The sequence below is a fragment of the Delphinapterus leucas genome, chromosome 12, assembly GCF_059928025.1.
Source record: "Delphinapterus leucas isolate spDelLeu-1000000601 "Yukka" chromosome 12, BTC_Dleu_Yukka2, whole genome shotgun sequence".
Taxonomy (NCBI): domain Eukaryota; kingdom Metazoa; phylum Chordata; class Mammalia; order Artiodactyla; family Monodontidae; genus Delphinapterus; species Delphinapterus leucas.
The window spans coordinates 87160834-87179325 of record NC_143140.1 but is presented as its reverse complement, the minus strand read 5'-3'; the positions used below and the strand labels follow the sequence as shown (position 1 = coordinate 87179325).

At 40.3% G+C, this 18492-nt stretch overlaps 1 protein-coding gene across 5 annotated transcripts in view; it reads right to left on the bottom strand.

Moving 5' to 3' along the window:
- The window catches only part of SNX9 (sorting nexin 9), a 92170-nt gene that overhangs the window by 2961 nt on the left and 70717 nt on the right, over positions 1–18492 (bottom strand). For 4 of the 5 annotated variants that reach the window (XM_089922187.1, XM_022560207.2, XM_089922185.1 and 1 more), the window contains 8 exons: positions 15983–16113; positions 12439–12542; positions 10892–10995; positions 8308–8385; positions 5355–5431; positions 4155–4244; positions 2193–2307; positions 13–104 (listed from right to left, as the gene is read on the bottom strand). In XM_089922187.1, the coding sequence (XP_089778313.1) occupies positions 13–104; positions 2193–2307; positions 4155–4244; positions 5355–5431; positions 8308–8385; positions 10892–10995; positions 12439–12542; positions 15983–16113 (791 nt within the window). Of the gene's footprint in view, positions 1–12; positions 247–2192; positions 2308–4154; positions 4245–5354; positions 5432–8307; positions 8386–10891; positions 10996–12438; positions 12543–15982; positions 16114–18492 lie in introns of those variants that run through there. The other variant, XM_089922186.1, reaches the window with a different exon arrangement.

Genomic DNA, 18492 nt, shown 5'->3' with positions numbered 1-18492 from the left:
GGGCCGACTCACCGTCTCGTAGAACTGCACCTGCTGCTCCAGGTACAGGCGGATGACGCTGTTGTAGTCATAGATCCGGTTACTGTGGAAGTGATTCATCTCAGCTACAACCAAAACCAAGACATCAGTCAGTGCCCCCCGGACTTCAAACGACCACAACTGGTGTCTCTGCTTGGTTATGATTAATCGTCAACCGATTTAATCCGGTTGGCCCGTGACAGTTCCTGACAAAATGCTAGAAAGAGCCTAGAACAACAATTTGAACAGTTAATGGCAAACAACACTTTCCAGTAGATGGACAATTACTGTTGATTGGCACGTTAATTAAATCCTATAAAGCCCAATACAGATAATCACCCAAATGGCAACTGCTGTTTGAGCAGGAAACAGACTTGGCGTCACCGTCTACAGATGGCTGCAGCTCAGAATGTCAAGTCTGTTTACAGTGGACCTAGCGAGGCGCCCGCTGGCTGCCATGTCCCCTCCTGCACAGAGACTGCCCAGGCAGGTCTCCTGAGGGACTCTGAAAAGCTGGGCAGAGGAGTGAGATGTGAGCAAGGCCCTCTTCAGAGTGGAGCCTGGTGCCGCTGAGCACCAGGGCTGCCAGAACTCAGGCTCTCTCCAGGCAGAGGGTCACACGCCCATCCTTCCTGTTTGCTGAATGTACGATTCAGCAAATGAATCCCGTCTCTAACTTTGCCTCTCAGCACCCTCACCCCATCACCAACTCTGGAGACGCCTCCTTATCAGGGCTGCTGATCGCCTACCCCCCCCGCACCCCGCCTTTTCCCTTACTTATACTCCACACCTACAAAGCCAACCGCCTTCATAAATTCCTAGAAAAAGCTCACTGTTCTGAGTTTTATGTTGTTATCTGAAGTTGTACAAAGCCTCTCGTTTATTTATTTGGATAACCCTAAACACAAGTTCAAAACCAACTGCCCCGTTCAAAACCCTTCAAAGCCCAAAGCTTCAGTCAGGCTTCCCTGTTTACTTCTGGACGCCTTTCACACATTCTTCCCTTCTCCCACACCTTCCCTAGTCCCGAAGGATGTCCTTTAGAAAAGCCCGCAAATACCCTTCATTCTCTCCCCTAGCACCTCATCTTCTTCGGGTTCTCAAAATCTCAGACGGCAGGAGTCAGGTCTCTGGTCGGGCTGTCCGACTAACGTCAGCCCCCGATTTGCACACGCCCTCCCCGGCTCACTAGCAAACCCTCTCCCTTGAGCAGTGCTTTTTTGTTTGTTTCATTTTTCCATCAAAACCTTTTAATGGCTTCTTAATGCCCACAGCAAGTCTAGACTCTTCCGCCTGGCTTTCGAGGCCCTCCACAATCACCAGAATTTTCCCCCTAATACTCTCCAAGTGTGTTTCATTCCCAAAGGCCAATGACCTAATCTGGTACCATTATTTTGTGTGCTTTTGTTCATACTGGAACATCCTTCCCCTTCCTCCTTTGCCCATGTATGTTCTATCCATCCACCAAAAGAGAAAAAATCCATTCACTGCTCCTATCTGCTGGAAAACACTCAAAACATTAATATTTTCTCTTTATTTACAGTCAAACTATGCCAAAAATGCTCTGTTCAAACTCCCTTCACATTCTATGGTCTCGGGGCCTGGAGGTTACATGCCGCTGAAAGCTGAATGCTGGAATCTAATCTGGATAGGGGCTGATATTAAAGGTTATGAAAGGAATCTTCAAGGTCTCCAAGAAATAATAAAAATGTACAGGTTTAATCAAGCTGTCATTCATAGCTATGTCACGTAAATGCGTGAAAAAGTAAATAAATATTACAGCTTTTCATTAACACTGGGATCCTGCAAACAACAGGCTTATGAAGATATTTTGAATCGGTTCTTATTTTTTTTTTTTTTTTTTTTTTGGCGGCATGCGGGCCTCTCACTGCTGTGGCCTCTCCCATTGCGGAGCACAGCCTCCGGACACGCAGGCCCAGCGGCCATGGCTCATGGGCCCAGCTGCTCCGCGGCATGTGGGATCCTCCCGGACTGGGGTATGAACCCGTGTCCCCTGCATCGGCAGGCGGGCTCTCAACCACTGTGCCACCAGGGAAGCCCAGTTCTTATTAATTTAACTGCTGTTCACATTTGAGTTTCTCTCCAGCAAGGAAGATAGAAAATTTGCTGAGGAAAAAACCTCCACTAGTTAGCCACAGACCTTTCCTTCTTACCTTGCAAAGCATAAGACATTGTCCCAACACGCTTCACCATGTTCTGTTTGTCCTGTGGGGTGATCTTACTGGTTGCAACGAGTTTATCACTTTCTTTCACTTTTTCTATTGCTCCCTGTGAAATACAAAATGCAGTGGCATCAATAAAACAAATCTAAAAAGATCAATTATTAGTTTAAAATATAACAAAGCTAACATATTCTATAATTGACTTGCTACTGAATAGGAAAATGTCCCCACAAAATAAGAACATAAGGTAAGCATCTATATGTAACTTCCTGTAAGTCACTTGGAGACAAAAATGTTGCTATTCTTGCAAAATATAACTTAGCTGAAAGCTACAATTTTATGCTACCACACAGCAGAAAACTAAACAATACGTATAAGCCATTGCCATGATACGAGTAGTACATGATGGGAAAACAGGCACTAGGTTCAGGAAGTCATCCGATCCAGGTGAGTCTAGCATATGCACTGGGGCACTGTGTCTGTTACAAAGTAGAATATTTCATAAGCTGGTGCCTAAGTGGGCTGATCATAAGCTTTACTGTGATTTCTGTAAGAGGCACTGAATTAATTTTAAATTAATACTTAGACGGAAACAAGTGTAAACGTTGCCGAACATTTCCCACGCCAGTCTCATCGCACTGCTTGCTGACACTGTCTGGAGAGTATTAATCAGGCTCCCCGCCTAGAATTCGGATGGCAGGCACAAACTCCTACAACATGCTAACTGTTCTCAGATTTTTCCTGAGATTTTCATTTTCATTTTATTTATTTTATCCCCCTTTCCCCCCGCTGCCAGTTTTACTGCAGTATAATTGACAAATAACATTGTATTAGTTTAAGATGTACAGCGTAATGAATTTGATACATATTTATAATGCAAAATGATTACTATGGTAAGTATGTTAACATCCATCACCTCACTGAGTCACAAACTTTTTTTTTTCTTGTGATGAGAATTTTTAAGATCTACTTTCCCTGCAACTCCACTTCTGGGTATATATCCAAAGAAAACAAAATCACTATCTCAAAGAGATATCTTGCACTCCCATGGTCATGGCAGCATTACTCACAATAGCCAAGATATGGGAACAACCTAAGTGTCCGTTGATGAATCAGTGGATAAAGAAGATGTTCTGAGTTCTATACTAAGCTATTTGAAGTTGCACAAAGCTTACTTACCTATGCTACCCGTTCATGATACTTCAATTATAAAGCCAAATGCTAAAATGCCCACTTGCCAGGACTGTTAGGATCACAGACCGGGCCTTTGTAGAGAATCTCTTAATAAACCCAAGTATATCACAATACTCTAGAGTACTACGGTTGATAAAATACCCACAGTAATGAAGTAGTACACAGATTTTGAAAGAGAGAGAAAAATTAACAAGAATCAAAATCTGAGGACACCCCAAACCAATCTTTTATTTAGTTTTAAAAAACCTTTATGATGGGAATTATATAGTTTCCTTTTTATTAATATAAACATATAAAATAGATATTGACCATTTTGATTTTAATTGGGAGACCCTTCGTCAGGATCGGGGACAGAACAACTTACTTCATCTGGACAGGAAAGGATCTTTGAGGACCTGCCCACCCAGCACACAGGGTCTCACTGATGAGGCAAAGTACCATTCCTGACACCGACTTGAATACCAAACACCACGATGATTATGCTTGATACCTGACCTAAGTATATCCATAAAGGAGTATTTATCATACTTTAGGTTCTCTCAAAATAATCTTTTTACGGAATAAAAGAAACTAAAAAACTATCCATGTATCTAAACGTGTTAGGACCTCACTATTTATAAACACTCCAAGCCGTTCCAGCTGGTTCAGAGACCAGCTCCTGACTGGGGGGCACTGAAGGGTCAGCCTCAGGCAGGTGGCGGTGCGCCTAGGTTCTGATTCACCCGGGATGTCATCTGTGAACTTCTATGATCAAGTTACCTTGTGGGCGCCAATAATGTCAGGGAAGCAGCCAAGGAAACCTTTGTATTCATGATTACATTCCATCAGGAAATGGAGATCTTTCTTTGGCTGTAACAAGACACAGACTGGTTATTATTGGCGGAGGAATTCAGACAATCAAGGAAGAGAAAACTGTTATATCTGAGGACTGTATCAGCCAAATCCACCAGGCACTACATTAAGTTACTGAGTGTCAAGCATTCAGCCTAGTTTTCCTATAAGAAAATAATCCCCAAGAACTATACTCTCATCATAGGTTGTGAAGAAAATGATAAAACAGAAAATTTTTAGGTTGGTTGGTAAAATTAGCTATTTTGAGGTGGCCCAAAATACAACACTGTGAGACAAAAAAAACCTGGTTAATACTGTACGTTTACATACGAGCAAATAAGACCTTATATAGTTTAATGTCTAAATTTTAGCAGAGAATAAAAATAATTATTAAAAATGTGGTAACCATTAAAAGTGGCAACTTTAAATTTTTCTAGATTTAATTTTTAATAGTTATGGTATGCACAATTCTAAAAATGTATCTTTTTTTTTACAAGTATCAGGAGGGTAGTTAATGACCACATGAATGTACGTGCATACAAACATATATTTCAAGTCATCATCTGAAAAAAAGGTTTTTAAATTTAGGGATTTGAAACAACTTGGATGGTTATTCCCCTTAAGGAAACTTATTATCTGTTATCGATGAACATAACTGAAATCAGGCTACTAAAAGCTCCAATGAAAGCCATGTGTCTATAACAAAAACCTGCTCCATACCGGGAACCGCACCAGGTGCTTTCTCTTTATTAGCTGTTGGATCCTGAGATCCTTTCCAGGTAGGTGCTACCATCGCCATTTACCAGACCAGGAAACCAAGGCTCAGACAGGCTGAGCAAGAGTCCAAACAGGGACCTGAGCAAAGCTTTCCTGTACGTTTTAATCCCCTCATGGCTGAGAATGGATTCAAACCATCGACACTGGAAGGTATTTAGGTTTCATGATGATGAATTTATCCATCACTTTAGCTTGGCCTAAGAAATACTATTACCCAATGTAATTAACAAAGATACACGGGGATAGAAGAGAATAGCCATTTGGAAACTTTGCCTTAAAACAGGTTTTAAATTAAATGTGTGGATGAGGTAGCATAAAGTCTTAACTGCAACTGTGGGGTTATGTTAATACCTGCTCCGCCACAAGACTGGCAATTTCTTCGTAAGTCTTTCCTGCTTCTGTTATTGCGTCATTGAGATCTGTTTCACCTGAAAATCATTACAGTTATATGAGTGGTTATAACTTATATTTCCTTTTCATTTATTTTATTTTAAAAATTTATTATGGAAAACTTCAAACTTTTAAAATCTACAGAATAGTATAACGAGCCCCCATTTACCCATCACCCGACGTCCCAATTAACGGCTCACGGCCAAGCTTTTAGTCTCCTCCCTACCTCTCCCTTTCACTGGTCATTTAACACTTCATCCATACATTTTACCTAAAAGATAAGGACTCTTTAAAAAATAAGGACAGGGCTTCCCTGGTGGCGCAGTGGTTGAGCGTCCACCTGCCGATGCAGGGGACGCGGCTTTGTGCCCCGGTCCGGGAAGATCCCACATGCTGCGGAGCGGCTGGGCCCGCGAGCCATGGCCGCTGAGCCTGCGCGTCTGTAGCCTGTGCTCCGCAACGGGGAGAGGCCACAACAGTGAGAGGCCCGCGTACCGCAAAAAAAAAAAAAAATAAGGACGATACCAACCTCACACCTAAGAAAAGAAAATTGTTACTGGTATAAACTGTCCAGCCAGTGTGTAGCTGCTTGGTATCTCCAATCAAGTTGGCTGCTTGAATCAAGATGCAAAGACAGTGCACATGGCATAGAGCTGATGTGTTTCCTACATAAGTTCTTTCTCCTCCATCCTTTTTTCCTGCAAATTTCTTTTCGGGAGGTGTATAAACCAGGTCGTGTACCTTGGTACCACAGTCTGGGTTTTGCTGACTGAGTCTCGGCGGTGGTAACACAGTCCTCTGGCCCCTGTATTGCTCTTTTATTTTAGTACAGGTCTGCAAACTGGTGCTATTCTATTTCTATCACTCCTTCTTTATTAGTTGAAGGACTTCTATAGAGAGAAACTTCCCTTTATCAACTTTTTGGTTACCTTCAGGTATAGCAATAGGAAGAGCAGGTTAAATGCTTTTTCCTCTCTACAGTTTTCAGAATAGTAAGTTGATTCTCTCCTATCCTCCAAATGTAACTGAGATTAGCGTTTTAAAAAAGTATCATTGCAAAGTCTGAATTTAAACATATTTGATATGCTACATTCCACAGCAGTTACTATTTTCATTAATGCTCAAATTTTCTATTCATTGGACAGCAAGGCTCTTCAAACTGACATTTGAGTTCTTCTGCTAGGAGCTCTCGTTTATTTCAGGGGAACATAGTGTTTAGAAACCGCCATGTGGGTGGTGCTAGGGGTGCTTCTTGTTACTGGATTGGATAATTGTTTCTAAGCCTTTCCAGTGAACACAGACAAGTGTGTATCTGTTAATCCCAAAGTCCTAATTTATCCCCTCACCTCTCCCCTTTGGTAACTGTAAGTTTGATTTCTATGTGTGTGAGTCTGTTTCTGTTTTGTGAATAAGTTCGTCTGTATTGCTTTTTTAGATTCCACATATAAGTGATGTCATATGATATTTGTCTCTGTCAGACTTACTTCACTTAGTATGATAATCTCTAGGCCCATCCATGTTGCTGCAAATGGCATTATTTCATTCTTTTTTATGGCTGAGTAATATTCCATTGTATATATGTACCACATCTTCTTTATCCATTCATCTGTTGATGGACACTTAGGTTGTTTCCATGACCTGGCTATTGTAAACAGTGCTGCTATGAACACTGCTGCTATGAACACTGGGGTACATGTATCTTGTTGAACTAGAATTTTCGTCTTTTCTGGGTATATGCCCAGGAGTGGGATTGCTGGATCATATGGTAACTCTATTTTTAGTTTTTTTAAGGAACCTCCATACCGTTCTCCATAGTGGCTGCACCAATTTACATTCCCACCAACAGTGCAAGAGGGTTCCCTTTTCTCCACACCCTCTCCAGCATTTATTATTTGTAGACTTTTTGATGATGGCCATTCTGACTGGTGTGAGGTGATACCTCATTGTAGCTTTGATTTGCATTTCTCTAATTAGTGATGTTGAACATCTTTTCATGTGCCTGTTGGCCACAAGATGCTTATCTTTCCAGGCCTGGGGTTCCTCATCTCGAAAATGAGGGACCAGGCTAACGAATCCTCTAAACTCCCACCCAGAGTAAAAGTTCCGATCATAAGACACAATTCAGCCAGGCCAACAAGAAATATTCATATATGGGAGCCCCAGATCTTACATTTTGGTTAGAGACTAATTTCTTCTTCCTAAAAATACTCAGACACTGACCTCCAAAGACATGCCTTCTCTGGGTATCAGGATAAACACTACGGTGAAAATACTAAGTCTATCACTTCTGTAAGTGATAGGATGCCCTCAAATTGAATAGGTGTCACTCACCTGGCAAATACTTTTACTTCCTATCTGCTCCATAGGCCAAATTAAGAAAGCATAAACCAAAATATAAAAGAAAACAGCTAACTTCTTCTTTTAAGTGTTGTCAATGGAAATGCACAATGAACTCAAAATACCACAAGTAAGACATAAGGTATGGGATAAGTTGAAAGCAATTATGAGTTATGGAGAGACATAAAGCAACATGAACTTGTTACTCAGTAAAAAGTTTTCCTCCAAATACCTTGATAAGATCTGGCTTTTGACAGTCAGACCTGACTTCAAAGTTTGGCAGAGAGACGAGGCAAGGGCAGAGTGTCACATACCATAGTGGCCTGTTTTACTAAAACACAAGAGCTATCTGAGCCCAAGAAAGGCAAAGAAGCTAGCAAGAAAAAACAAATTATAACAACCCACCACTTTTCTCAAAAGTAGTAAGGTGAGGCTGCTCAAGCCCTCAGTGGAGCAGATTAAACTTCACTGACGAGGGTGCTTAACCGTAGTTATTGTTTGTTTACAAGAGCCTGAGGAGGCCAGTCTGTGTGGATAAGACACTCAAGGCCCAAAGCATAAATAAATAAAGATGTACCTTGATAACCACTAGAGCTGAAGACTGTTGCTAAACTCTGCAAGGCCTTGCCTATCTTCTGATATTCCTTGGGTAATGCTGAAAGAGAAAAAGGAATAAATCATTAACTAGTCCTCTGAGCAAAATGAAATGGATCCAATTATTTTCTAAAAGTACTATTACAATAAAAGAAATTTGAAACGATTCAAAATAGTCTATATTCTTAATAAAATATTGATGTAAAATGATTGTTTTTAAAAATTAATGATTGTTTCTTCAATTAATGTTTTTAGTTTTAAATTAATCAATTGTTCAATTAATGGCAGACACTAGTATTATGAACACCACCACCACCCACATTCTCATTCACTGAATGAACTCAAAGTGCACCAGGAGCTCACTTAGAAGATGACGTCTAGGTTAGAGTCCTTTCACGTATACCACCCCAACCTGATCGTCACAACAACCCCCTCTACCAACGCAGGTACACCATCTTCATTTCATGGGTTAGGAGAATAAGGGTCATATGGCTAAATGGTGCATCTGGCACTTGTGATTCCTAATCCATTGCTTTTCCCACTCTGCTATGTACGTATGAATGATTATTTGCAAAAGAAAAACAAAACTGAAAGCAATGGGGTGTGCAGAAAAATGGCAGTGGCACCTCACAGGATCAGGGAGGAGGGATTTTAGTTTCCTCATCTGTATAATAATAAGATTAACTAAATCATCTCTAAGGCTCCTTCTAGTGCTAAAATTCTAGGCTTCTGGGATCACTTTGGAGAACTTCCTAGAGAAGAGTCTCGTATCTTAGGCTACCTTTTTTGCATCTATACATAGTCCCCTGAAACACATCTGCTGCCTTTCAAAAGAAACCATTACTTTCATTTGAAGACAGTGTTATATTAATAAAGAAAAATGATTCAAATGTTTCTTTAAAAGAATCTAGGCCAGAGAAACTTGACATATAGTCTATAAGCTGTAATAATCAGGAAAGACAAATTCAAACTATATTAGCTTAATTTTAATAAATTGTTCACCCTTCTGTAACTCAGTTTTTGCCTCTATACCAGGGGTTAAAATATACTTGTCATGTGCTTCACCATGTGTGTGCTAGAGTTCTTCTTCACCAGAGTGTGTGCTAGATTTCTCACTTCACAGATTAGGAATTTTAAAAAGTTCTTTTGTGAGAAAAAAGAAATTATGCCTGAATCAAATTCTAAACAAAATACTTCAACCCCCTTTCCCGCAGAAGAGAGCAGCCTAGAGTTACTACTATTTCATAAATTTGGCCCATGGATTTTACAGGACATGGAGCTGACCAGATGTTAGACATAAGGGATTTGATTCTTTAAAAGAAGCCATAATCCCAGATTTTTTGTGATCTCCTTAAAAAATCTTATTGTAATATTTGCACTCACTTAAATTTTTCTTAAAAACAGGGAAACACATTGTAAAGCAATTATACTCCAATAAAGATGTTAAAAAAAAAAGGGAAACAGCTGAGTTTACAGTTAAAATTATTTTAAAAAATTAAATTACTTCATTTACATTTTAGAGAAGTGTCACTCCCCTTTTTGCCCATGAGTTATTCCCTGTGACCAAAGGCTTGAAACGGATTTTGTTTTCTGCTGTTGCATTTGTCTACGTTATGTTTTCAGGCTCAGTTCTATTTTTAGTACTTCTTTGCCTTGGGAAAGGAGCAACTGTTATTACTCCTGGTGTCTGCCCCTCAAGCATGAACAGCTGGTACACGACAAATGGTTCTGTTGATATAAAATGTCATGTGAATGGTGTGGAGGGCCATTCAGTGTAAGGCCTGGCTTTATCCTCCGAAGGGCCAGATAGGAAATATTTTAGGCTTTGTCAGGTGGCAGGTTTCTGCTGAAAGTACTCAACTCAGCCACCCTCAACACGACAGTAGCCAAGGCCTGATCCCCACAGCTGGACACTTGACTGTGTGTGCTTCTCTCCCGGCCTATCTGACGCCAGGGCGGCGTGGGTTTGGGGAATACAGGAAACCAGTTCAGCAGAATGACGGTCTGCAAACAAAGGGAAGGGAGGGAGCACAGGAAGTTCTTGAGGATGTGGAACAGCAGGCAGAAAGCAAGGGTGACAGCGCCACTTTCTTCTCAGCAGTGTGCGAGTCTGACCCATGTACGCACTTTCTGCTATCACCTACCACTGGTTTTGCCTAAAAATTAGAGCTTTAGTCAAATATACAACTTACTAATATTCATCCATCTTACCAAACGGATGAATATTAAAAACTAAAATCATGAGATTAAAAATAACCACAGGCACTTCCTAAACATGCAGAAAAGATGAATCTTCCACAGATGACAAACCCCAAATAATTGGAAATATTTAAGTGAACGTGGTGTTTTCCACAGGAGCTCTTGAACTGGCTTTGTTTGAGCCAATTTTCTGTCGTTTAACGAGGGCTGAGAAGTGAGGTTCCTCCAAGAGCTGTGGGTGTGACGTGACTTTGGCTCACTAAGCGCATTTCTGTTTGACGTGGTCAGCTTCCCCAGGGTGACAAAGGCTGTGGCGGAGGCCGCACCACCACCTACAGAAGCCAGCAGCGGCCCAGGATGGCACTTACGTCCCGTGCACCGCTTCCAGTGCTCCTGCCCCACGGTTAGCAGCTCCTTCACGCCATCATCCATGGCTTTGGTGAATTTACCGACAGCATCACACTTCTGTTCTCTGTGGGGCAAAAACATGAGGAGGTGGGTCCTTGACTTCACTATCCAACATCCAAACAGTATGAGGTGTAAGGAGAAAAGTCCATGTGGTCAGGGGAGTTCACACCAAACGTGACCACAGGTACTTGTTTCTTGCTTTATCACAACTGCACCTTAACTAAATTAGTCTTAAAAACAGGCTGGGGCTTCCCTGGTGGCGCAGTGGTTGAGAGTCCGCCTGCAGATGCAGGCGACGCAGGTTCGTGCCCCGGTCCGGTAAGATCCCACGTGCCTCAGAGCGGCTGGGCCTGTGAGCCATGGCTGCTGAGCCTGCGTGTCCGGAGCCTGTGCTCCGCAACGGGAGAGGCCACAACAGTGAGAGCCCACGTACCGCAAAAAAAAAAACAAACAAAAAAAAACAGGCTGGATTCGGTTTTTAAAGAACTACTTCAAAATCTGCCATTTATATTTTAACTCTGCTTCCTTCCGCCTTCAATTCCTTGTGAATTTTAACTAAAATTATTCTAAAGTAAATAAAATCTTCATTTCTTGAATATCTTTCTTAGTGAAATTCAATCACTGCAGGTACCACTGAATCTATAAAAACATAGTACAGGTTGCTAATGGTAGTTGTTCATTCATTCCAACAAGTACTTTAATGAGTCAGAGAAAATACCCCAGACGCATAGCATCTAAGTGATACTGAACATACCAGCTACTTAAGGATGTAAAAAGTTTTCACCAACTCGAAAAAATCATCACAATATACTTTTAAATGAAAAAAGCAGATTATAAAAGAGAATGCCTAGTGTGAGGTCACTTTCGTTTAAACAAAACATTTTTCCTTCAGATACAAATGAACAGAGGAAGGTTTGGAAGACCACAGACCTAGGTCAACATATTAGCATTGATTCTTCTCTCTGGGTAGTTATAAGACTATCTATATATTTGGTAACACATAAGCAATGATTTTACATTAAGAAAAAAGCTTCTTAAAATTAAAAAAAAAAAGCCTGATATTTCTTATTAGTCTTTACGCAGCAAAGGAACTACTCCAGATTTTCAACCAAGCCTACGTTAAAAAGAAGATGACAAGATTAAAAACAGGATAGGAAAAAAACAGAAAAATCAGGTTTGGGATTGCCCCCTTCAAGGCGATGTTCAGAGAGATTTCTGTCTCGTGGACCATTCTGTGGGTGCCACCCTGTCTCATCATGCTTTATTGGAAATAACTCCTAACCACAACGTCAACTATGAAATCACTGACTTCAAGGTAAAAGGGAAGCAGACTTTAACTGATGTTATGGTTAGAGAGACACTGTTTCATGTACAAACGATGCTCTCCTGTCATCTGACTACAAGCCCCACTCATTTTACACACTCTAGTCTGACGATTGGCCGAGACCTGTAAGCAAAGGAGGCGGACTCAGTTTGGGGAGAAGGGAAGTTTGGCAGCATCTCTTACATTTCTACTAAGTCCAGGTCAGGTGCCTCTGGTTCCATGGTGGAAAATATCATAACTCCCACCAGCTCATCTTTCTCAGCCTTCCTTTTCCCAGTTTTCCATTCCTGTAAATAGGAACATTATAATGTTAAAGTGGAGAGCAGAGCCACACTGGTCTTTCAAACTTCCCTCCTAGAATCGGCTCACTGTCATCTTTATCCTTCTAACTTTCAGGAAGCAGCGCCCACACCACCTCCCTCTGCAAACGCGCCAGGCACCTATACATCTCCAACGTCATCTCAGACGTAAACAGTGTCACTGCACAGAACGGTCCTTACGAACCCAAGTCCTTCCAGAGTGAGGTGACCCAGCACCTTTCCTTTCCCAAGGCCCACCCATATAAACACATCCACGAATGTGACCAAGTGCCTCAAGTTTTTAGGTTGTTTTTTTAAAAAGATTAAAGCTTTTCTAAAATATAAGATAGGAACCAATATTATAAACTATTAAAAAATTATTGCAAGTTATACACACACACTAAAGTACCCAAAGCAGAAATACGCAGTGCAACGAATTCTCACAAAGTGAATTCCTGTGTAACTACCACCAAAGCCAAGAAAGAGAAAAGAGCTAGCATCTCCGAAGCCCCTGTCATGTCCCTTCCCAATCACTACCCCTTCCATCCCCTACGAGGGTGACCACGATCCACTCCTTTCTGGTTATCCTTTCCTCACTTTATAGAGTTTCACCATCTGAGCCCCTACACCATGGTTTTGCTAGTGTTATTAACTAGCTAAGACCCTACCCTAAGCATTCTTTCGTGTCTGGCCTCTTTTGCTCAGCCTACGCTGAGAAGCTACATTCACACTGTTGTTACACCGTAGTTCATTCATTTCACTGCTGTATAATATTCCATCGAATGACTGTTCCCCGATTTATTTACCCCATTCTACTACTGGTAGCCACCCCCAGTCCTGGCCACGTTACGGATGAAGCTGCTGTGTACGTGTCTCCTGGTGCATACGTGCATGCGCTTCTGTAGGCATTTACCTGGGAGTGGAAAGTTGTTCGAGTTTAAATAGATGATGCCAAACTGTTTTCCAAACTGTTTTCTCATCAGCCTTCACACCCACCAGCAGTGAGCGTGAGTCCCAGAAACTCCTCATCTCACCAGAAGACAACTGGTACAGTCAGTCTTTCTAATTTTAGCCTTCTGGCAAGTGTATTCACTGTGGTTTCAATTTGCATTTCTTATTACTCATGAGATTGGGTACTTTTCTATACATTTACTGGTGATTCAGATTCTTTTGTGAGGTACGTTACCAAATCCCCTATTTTTCTACTGTTGTACCTTTCTTATCAGTTTGTATGGGTTTGCCCATCTTCTAAAATCCAGCCCTTTGCTCGTTATACGTGTTCATATCTTTGACTTGTTTTTCTTTTTTAATGACTTACTGTGATAAACAGAAGTTCCTAATTTTAATGTAGTCTAATTTGTCAGTCTCTTCTTGTACCGTTAGTCAGTTTTGTGCCTTATTTCAGAAATCCTTCCCTACACTAGGGGTATGAAGATTTTCTCCTACGTTACCTTCTAGAAGCTCTATTGTGTTGTCTTTCACATTTAGACTTGTGAACCATCTGGAATTAATTTTTTTTAAACTTAATACAATGGAAACTTTCCAGAAAAAAAAGTAGAAAGAAAAGTACTTTAATAAACCCCTATAGATTCAGCTTCAAAAATTATCAACTTTTTACCAATCTTGTTTAATCTAGTCTCCCCCATCCTACTTTTTTTTCTTGTTTATTTTAATGGAAATCTCAGATATAATATCATTTTACCTGTAAATACTTCATTATATATCTTTAACAGATAAGGTCATGTTTTAAAAACATAACCACAATATCAAACCTAACAAAATCAATAGACTGTTGTGAGGTAGTGACCACATTTCATTCTTCCCAGTGATGCCATCCAACTGACTGAGCACCACTGACTCAACAGGCTGACAAAAGAGGCCCGACACGAAAGAATGCTTAGGGAAGGTTTCTTAGCTAGTTCACAAAACTAGCAAAACCATGGTGTAGGGCCTCAGATGGTGAAACTCTATAAAGTGAGGAAATGATAACCAGAAAGGAGTGGATCACGGTCACCCTTGTAGGGAACGGAAGGGGTAGTGATTGGGAAGGGACAGGACAGGGGCTTCGGAAATGCTAGCTCTTTTCTCTTCCCCCATTGTACTCAGCACCACCTTTGTCATAAATCAAGTGTCCATTCTTTTCGGTTCTATTGGTCTGCTTTTAAAATTATTTTAGCTTTATAATGAATCTTAATATCCAAAAAAGTCCTCTTCCCACTTCATCCTTTTTTAAGAGTATCTTGGCTATTCCTGGAGCTTTAATTTTCTACATATGACATCTTTTCAGTTCTTCAATCCATGAAACACAGTACTGGAACACTTATTTAGGTCTTCTTTTATTTCTCTCAACAGTGTTTCATAGTTTTTTATGTAGATCTACATTTTCCTGTAGATTCTTTGGGATTTTCTACGTCCAACCATCTACGTGAGCTACCGTTGCCCAGAGAATCACAATTGTTAATAACTTTCTAGTCTTATCCTGTCATTTAGCAGATGAGGAAATTGTGGCCCAAAGAAATTAAATGCTTTGGTCAAGGTCACAGAGGTAGTTAGAAGCAAACCCAAGACTAAAAGTGAGTGCCCTGGCCCCAAGTTCTTTCTTTCTTCTCTTATATCAAAAACACCAAAAAAGGTCTAGATTTATTATTTTTAATAATAATATTCTGCATAAAACACAACCTTTAGAAGTGCTTCCTAAATAGAATCCTTGACAAATCAATCAAACAAGCCCTTGTTAAAGTGCTATGGGCAAGCAGTAAGGCACCAACTTGGACAGGGTTCCCCGTAGTTCTTGTAACTCTATTACTTTTTCACATGTATCATTCACCACGAAATGCAAAAAGACTACAAATGTTTAAGTGGAATGATCTCTAACCTATAAATTACACCAGGCATGACCAAACAAATGATCACATACAGTGGAAGCCTAAGGTGACACACGGCTATTTCCAAAGCAGATAACATCAGTGAGGTGACAAGTAGCCAGTTTCTTGCTGATTTGCAAAAAAGAACAGATAACTACTGGCAGAATGACTGCCCATGGGGCAGGGGCAGGGGCAGAGGCAGACTTGGACTGGAAAAACAACGTGGCTCTGAGAAAGCTGGGTCAATTCCGAATCTACCTTTCCCTTCATTACCCTATTTACACCATAAGGTCAAAATGTGATCATAAGAAATCATTCACACTATTTCCCTGACTTCACGCTGATAATATGCTACACAGTTTGGGGTCTATCCTATTTTTAAAAGCATCTAGGAAAAAGTCCCTTATTCTATCATATCCTTCAGCCCTGCCTTCACTGGGCTGATTTCCTATTATTTAGAAACAACCAACTAACCAACACAACTTAACTCCTTTTAGACAAAAAATTGGCGTGAATGTGATAATTCTCAATATCCTCTAAGATTATCATAACAAAATGTCCTACCTTTTCATCTCGGAAATTTAGAAATTGCTGGAAAACCTCACTTTCTGAGATTACTGGGTGACGACACATCCTGGTCATCCACGCCTGAAGTCTCTCCATGCGCATCTTGATAAACTCTTCTTCAAAGCGACCTGCAAGAGACATGCCGAGAGTGACGTGCAACTCTGTCAAAGATGAATCACTGTTACCCCAACTGAAAGACTGTTTATGTAGCTACTGGCCACTTGTAGAGAGTTATTCAGTAAAAGATAAATCATGGTAATTTTTCACTAAGCTAAAAACACACAACATAGTGGATGCTCAAAGACCCACAGGAAAGGTAATCAACAAATTTGAAAGAAAATTTTATCTCAATATGAAAACGTTTCTTTCTTATAAACTAACAAGCCAGTGCCTATGTGGCCATATGAAGCCTTATAGGCAAGAAAGGGGTGAGAAAAATGGAAATTAATAAGCAATTCTTACAAAGTACGTGAAATCTCTACATTTATAAAAATGTGTCTAAATGCAACATAATCTCAGATATACAAATTTAAATTTAGTATTTCTGAAAAGTAACTCAGAACTGTAGGGTTTTTTTTTCCTGTTTTGTTTCTTAAACTACTTAAATGAAAAACAGAAAAAGCAATTTTTCCATGAATGCAAAAACGAAAGTGATCCCAGAACTTAATGACCATCGTAAAAACGGAGCTTAATGGGTGATATTTCTGTTCTAAAAGTGGAAAATCGGCTTAACAAACCTGACATACCAAACATCAAGTGAACAATGAGAATTTTTATAAGCCTAACAAACAAAATCACCATCAGTTAAAAGGCTTCTGGAGGTGGAAATTCTGGCTACAGCTGAGTGCAGAGCAGGGGCAAGACAGGTTCCACCCACTTTCATGAGTTTGATCAAATACTGGACCTGCTCAAGGGTAGAGAGAAAAGGCAACTTTCAAAGAGGAGTATATTCGCTACCAAATGTAAAATAGATAGCTAGTGGAAAGCAGCCACACAGCACAGGGAGATCAGCTCGGTGCTTTGTGACCACCTAGAGGGGTGGGATAGGGAGGGTGGGAGGGAGACGCAAGAGGGAGGAGATATGGGGATATATGTATATGTATAGCTGATTCACTTTGTTATACAGCAGAAACTAACACACCATTGTAAAGCAATTATACGCCAATAAATATGTTGAAGAAAAAAAAAGGAGTATATTATTAAATGAGGCGTTTACTACACTCCTTCCTAAGAGCACCAGGTGGGGAACACGTTTTCTAAACTAGATCTAGGAAGTGGAATGTGGAATCAATCCATCCTCTTCCCCTTAAGGGCTGTCCGATGGTTAATGAATTAAAAGAACGAGTAAATGAAAGCAAATCCCACACACACTCCCCTGCCCAAAAAAAAAGGAAAAAAAACCCACCTAGATATCCCAGATTACTGGACAGAGTGGAACCCAGGAACAGCTTCAACAACCCAAATTAGTCTGTTACAGAGTCATCACAAGCATGCCTTGCTTTTAAACAAAATAATAATAATAATTTTTTTGAAACAACAAAACAAAAACTTATTTAGCTAATTGCTAAACCTAGTCCCCAGAAGCAACTATAAAGCTGGACAAAACCCACAAAAATAAGGGCTCTGGAAATCAACCAAAGGCAAACAGCCACGTGAGAAGTGTTTACGCTCCCAAACCGCTGAACTTCAGGCCAGAACAGTGGGAATCTGTGGCGTTCTGGCCTGGGGCTGCACCCCTCTCCCTCTATTCCATTCTATTCCATTTACAGGAGAACCCTCCCCATGAAATTCTTACATATTAATCTAGGAAAACACGTGCAGAATCTGTATGCTGAAAACTACAAAACCCTATATGAAAATCAAATATGATATACGTATGTTCTTGGATTAGAAGACTACACGTTGTTTTCAATTCTCCCAAAATTGGTCTATAGAATCAATGCAACTCCAATAAAAATCCCAGCATGATTATTAATAGATATCTGACTAGAAATAATCATGCTGGCTCTTAAATTTACATGGAAAGGCAAAAGAAAAAGAACAGCCAAAAACGATGTTGAAATAGAAGCAAGTTGGAGGATTTATACTACCTGATTTCAAGACTTACTGTACTATAAAGCTACACTAATCAAAACCATGTGGCACTGGCAAAAGGACAGACACACATCAATGGAACAGAGTCCAGAAATAAACCCACACAAATGTGTTCAACTGATTTTTTAACAAAATGCAAAGTAAACTCAATAAAGAAAGGATACACTCTTCAACAGATAGTGCAAGAACCACTAGATAACCAGACGTATTATAATATATACCTCTACCACCTCACATCTTATACAGACCTTAACTCAAAATGTATCATAGACCTAAAACTACAAAACTTTTAGAAGCAAGTATCAGTGTAAACTTGGGTTAGGCAAAGAGGTCTTAATCGTGATACTTAAAGCACAATCCATAAAAGAAACAACTGACACACTGGACTTCATTAAAATTAAAAGGTGTTGTTA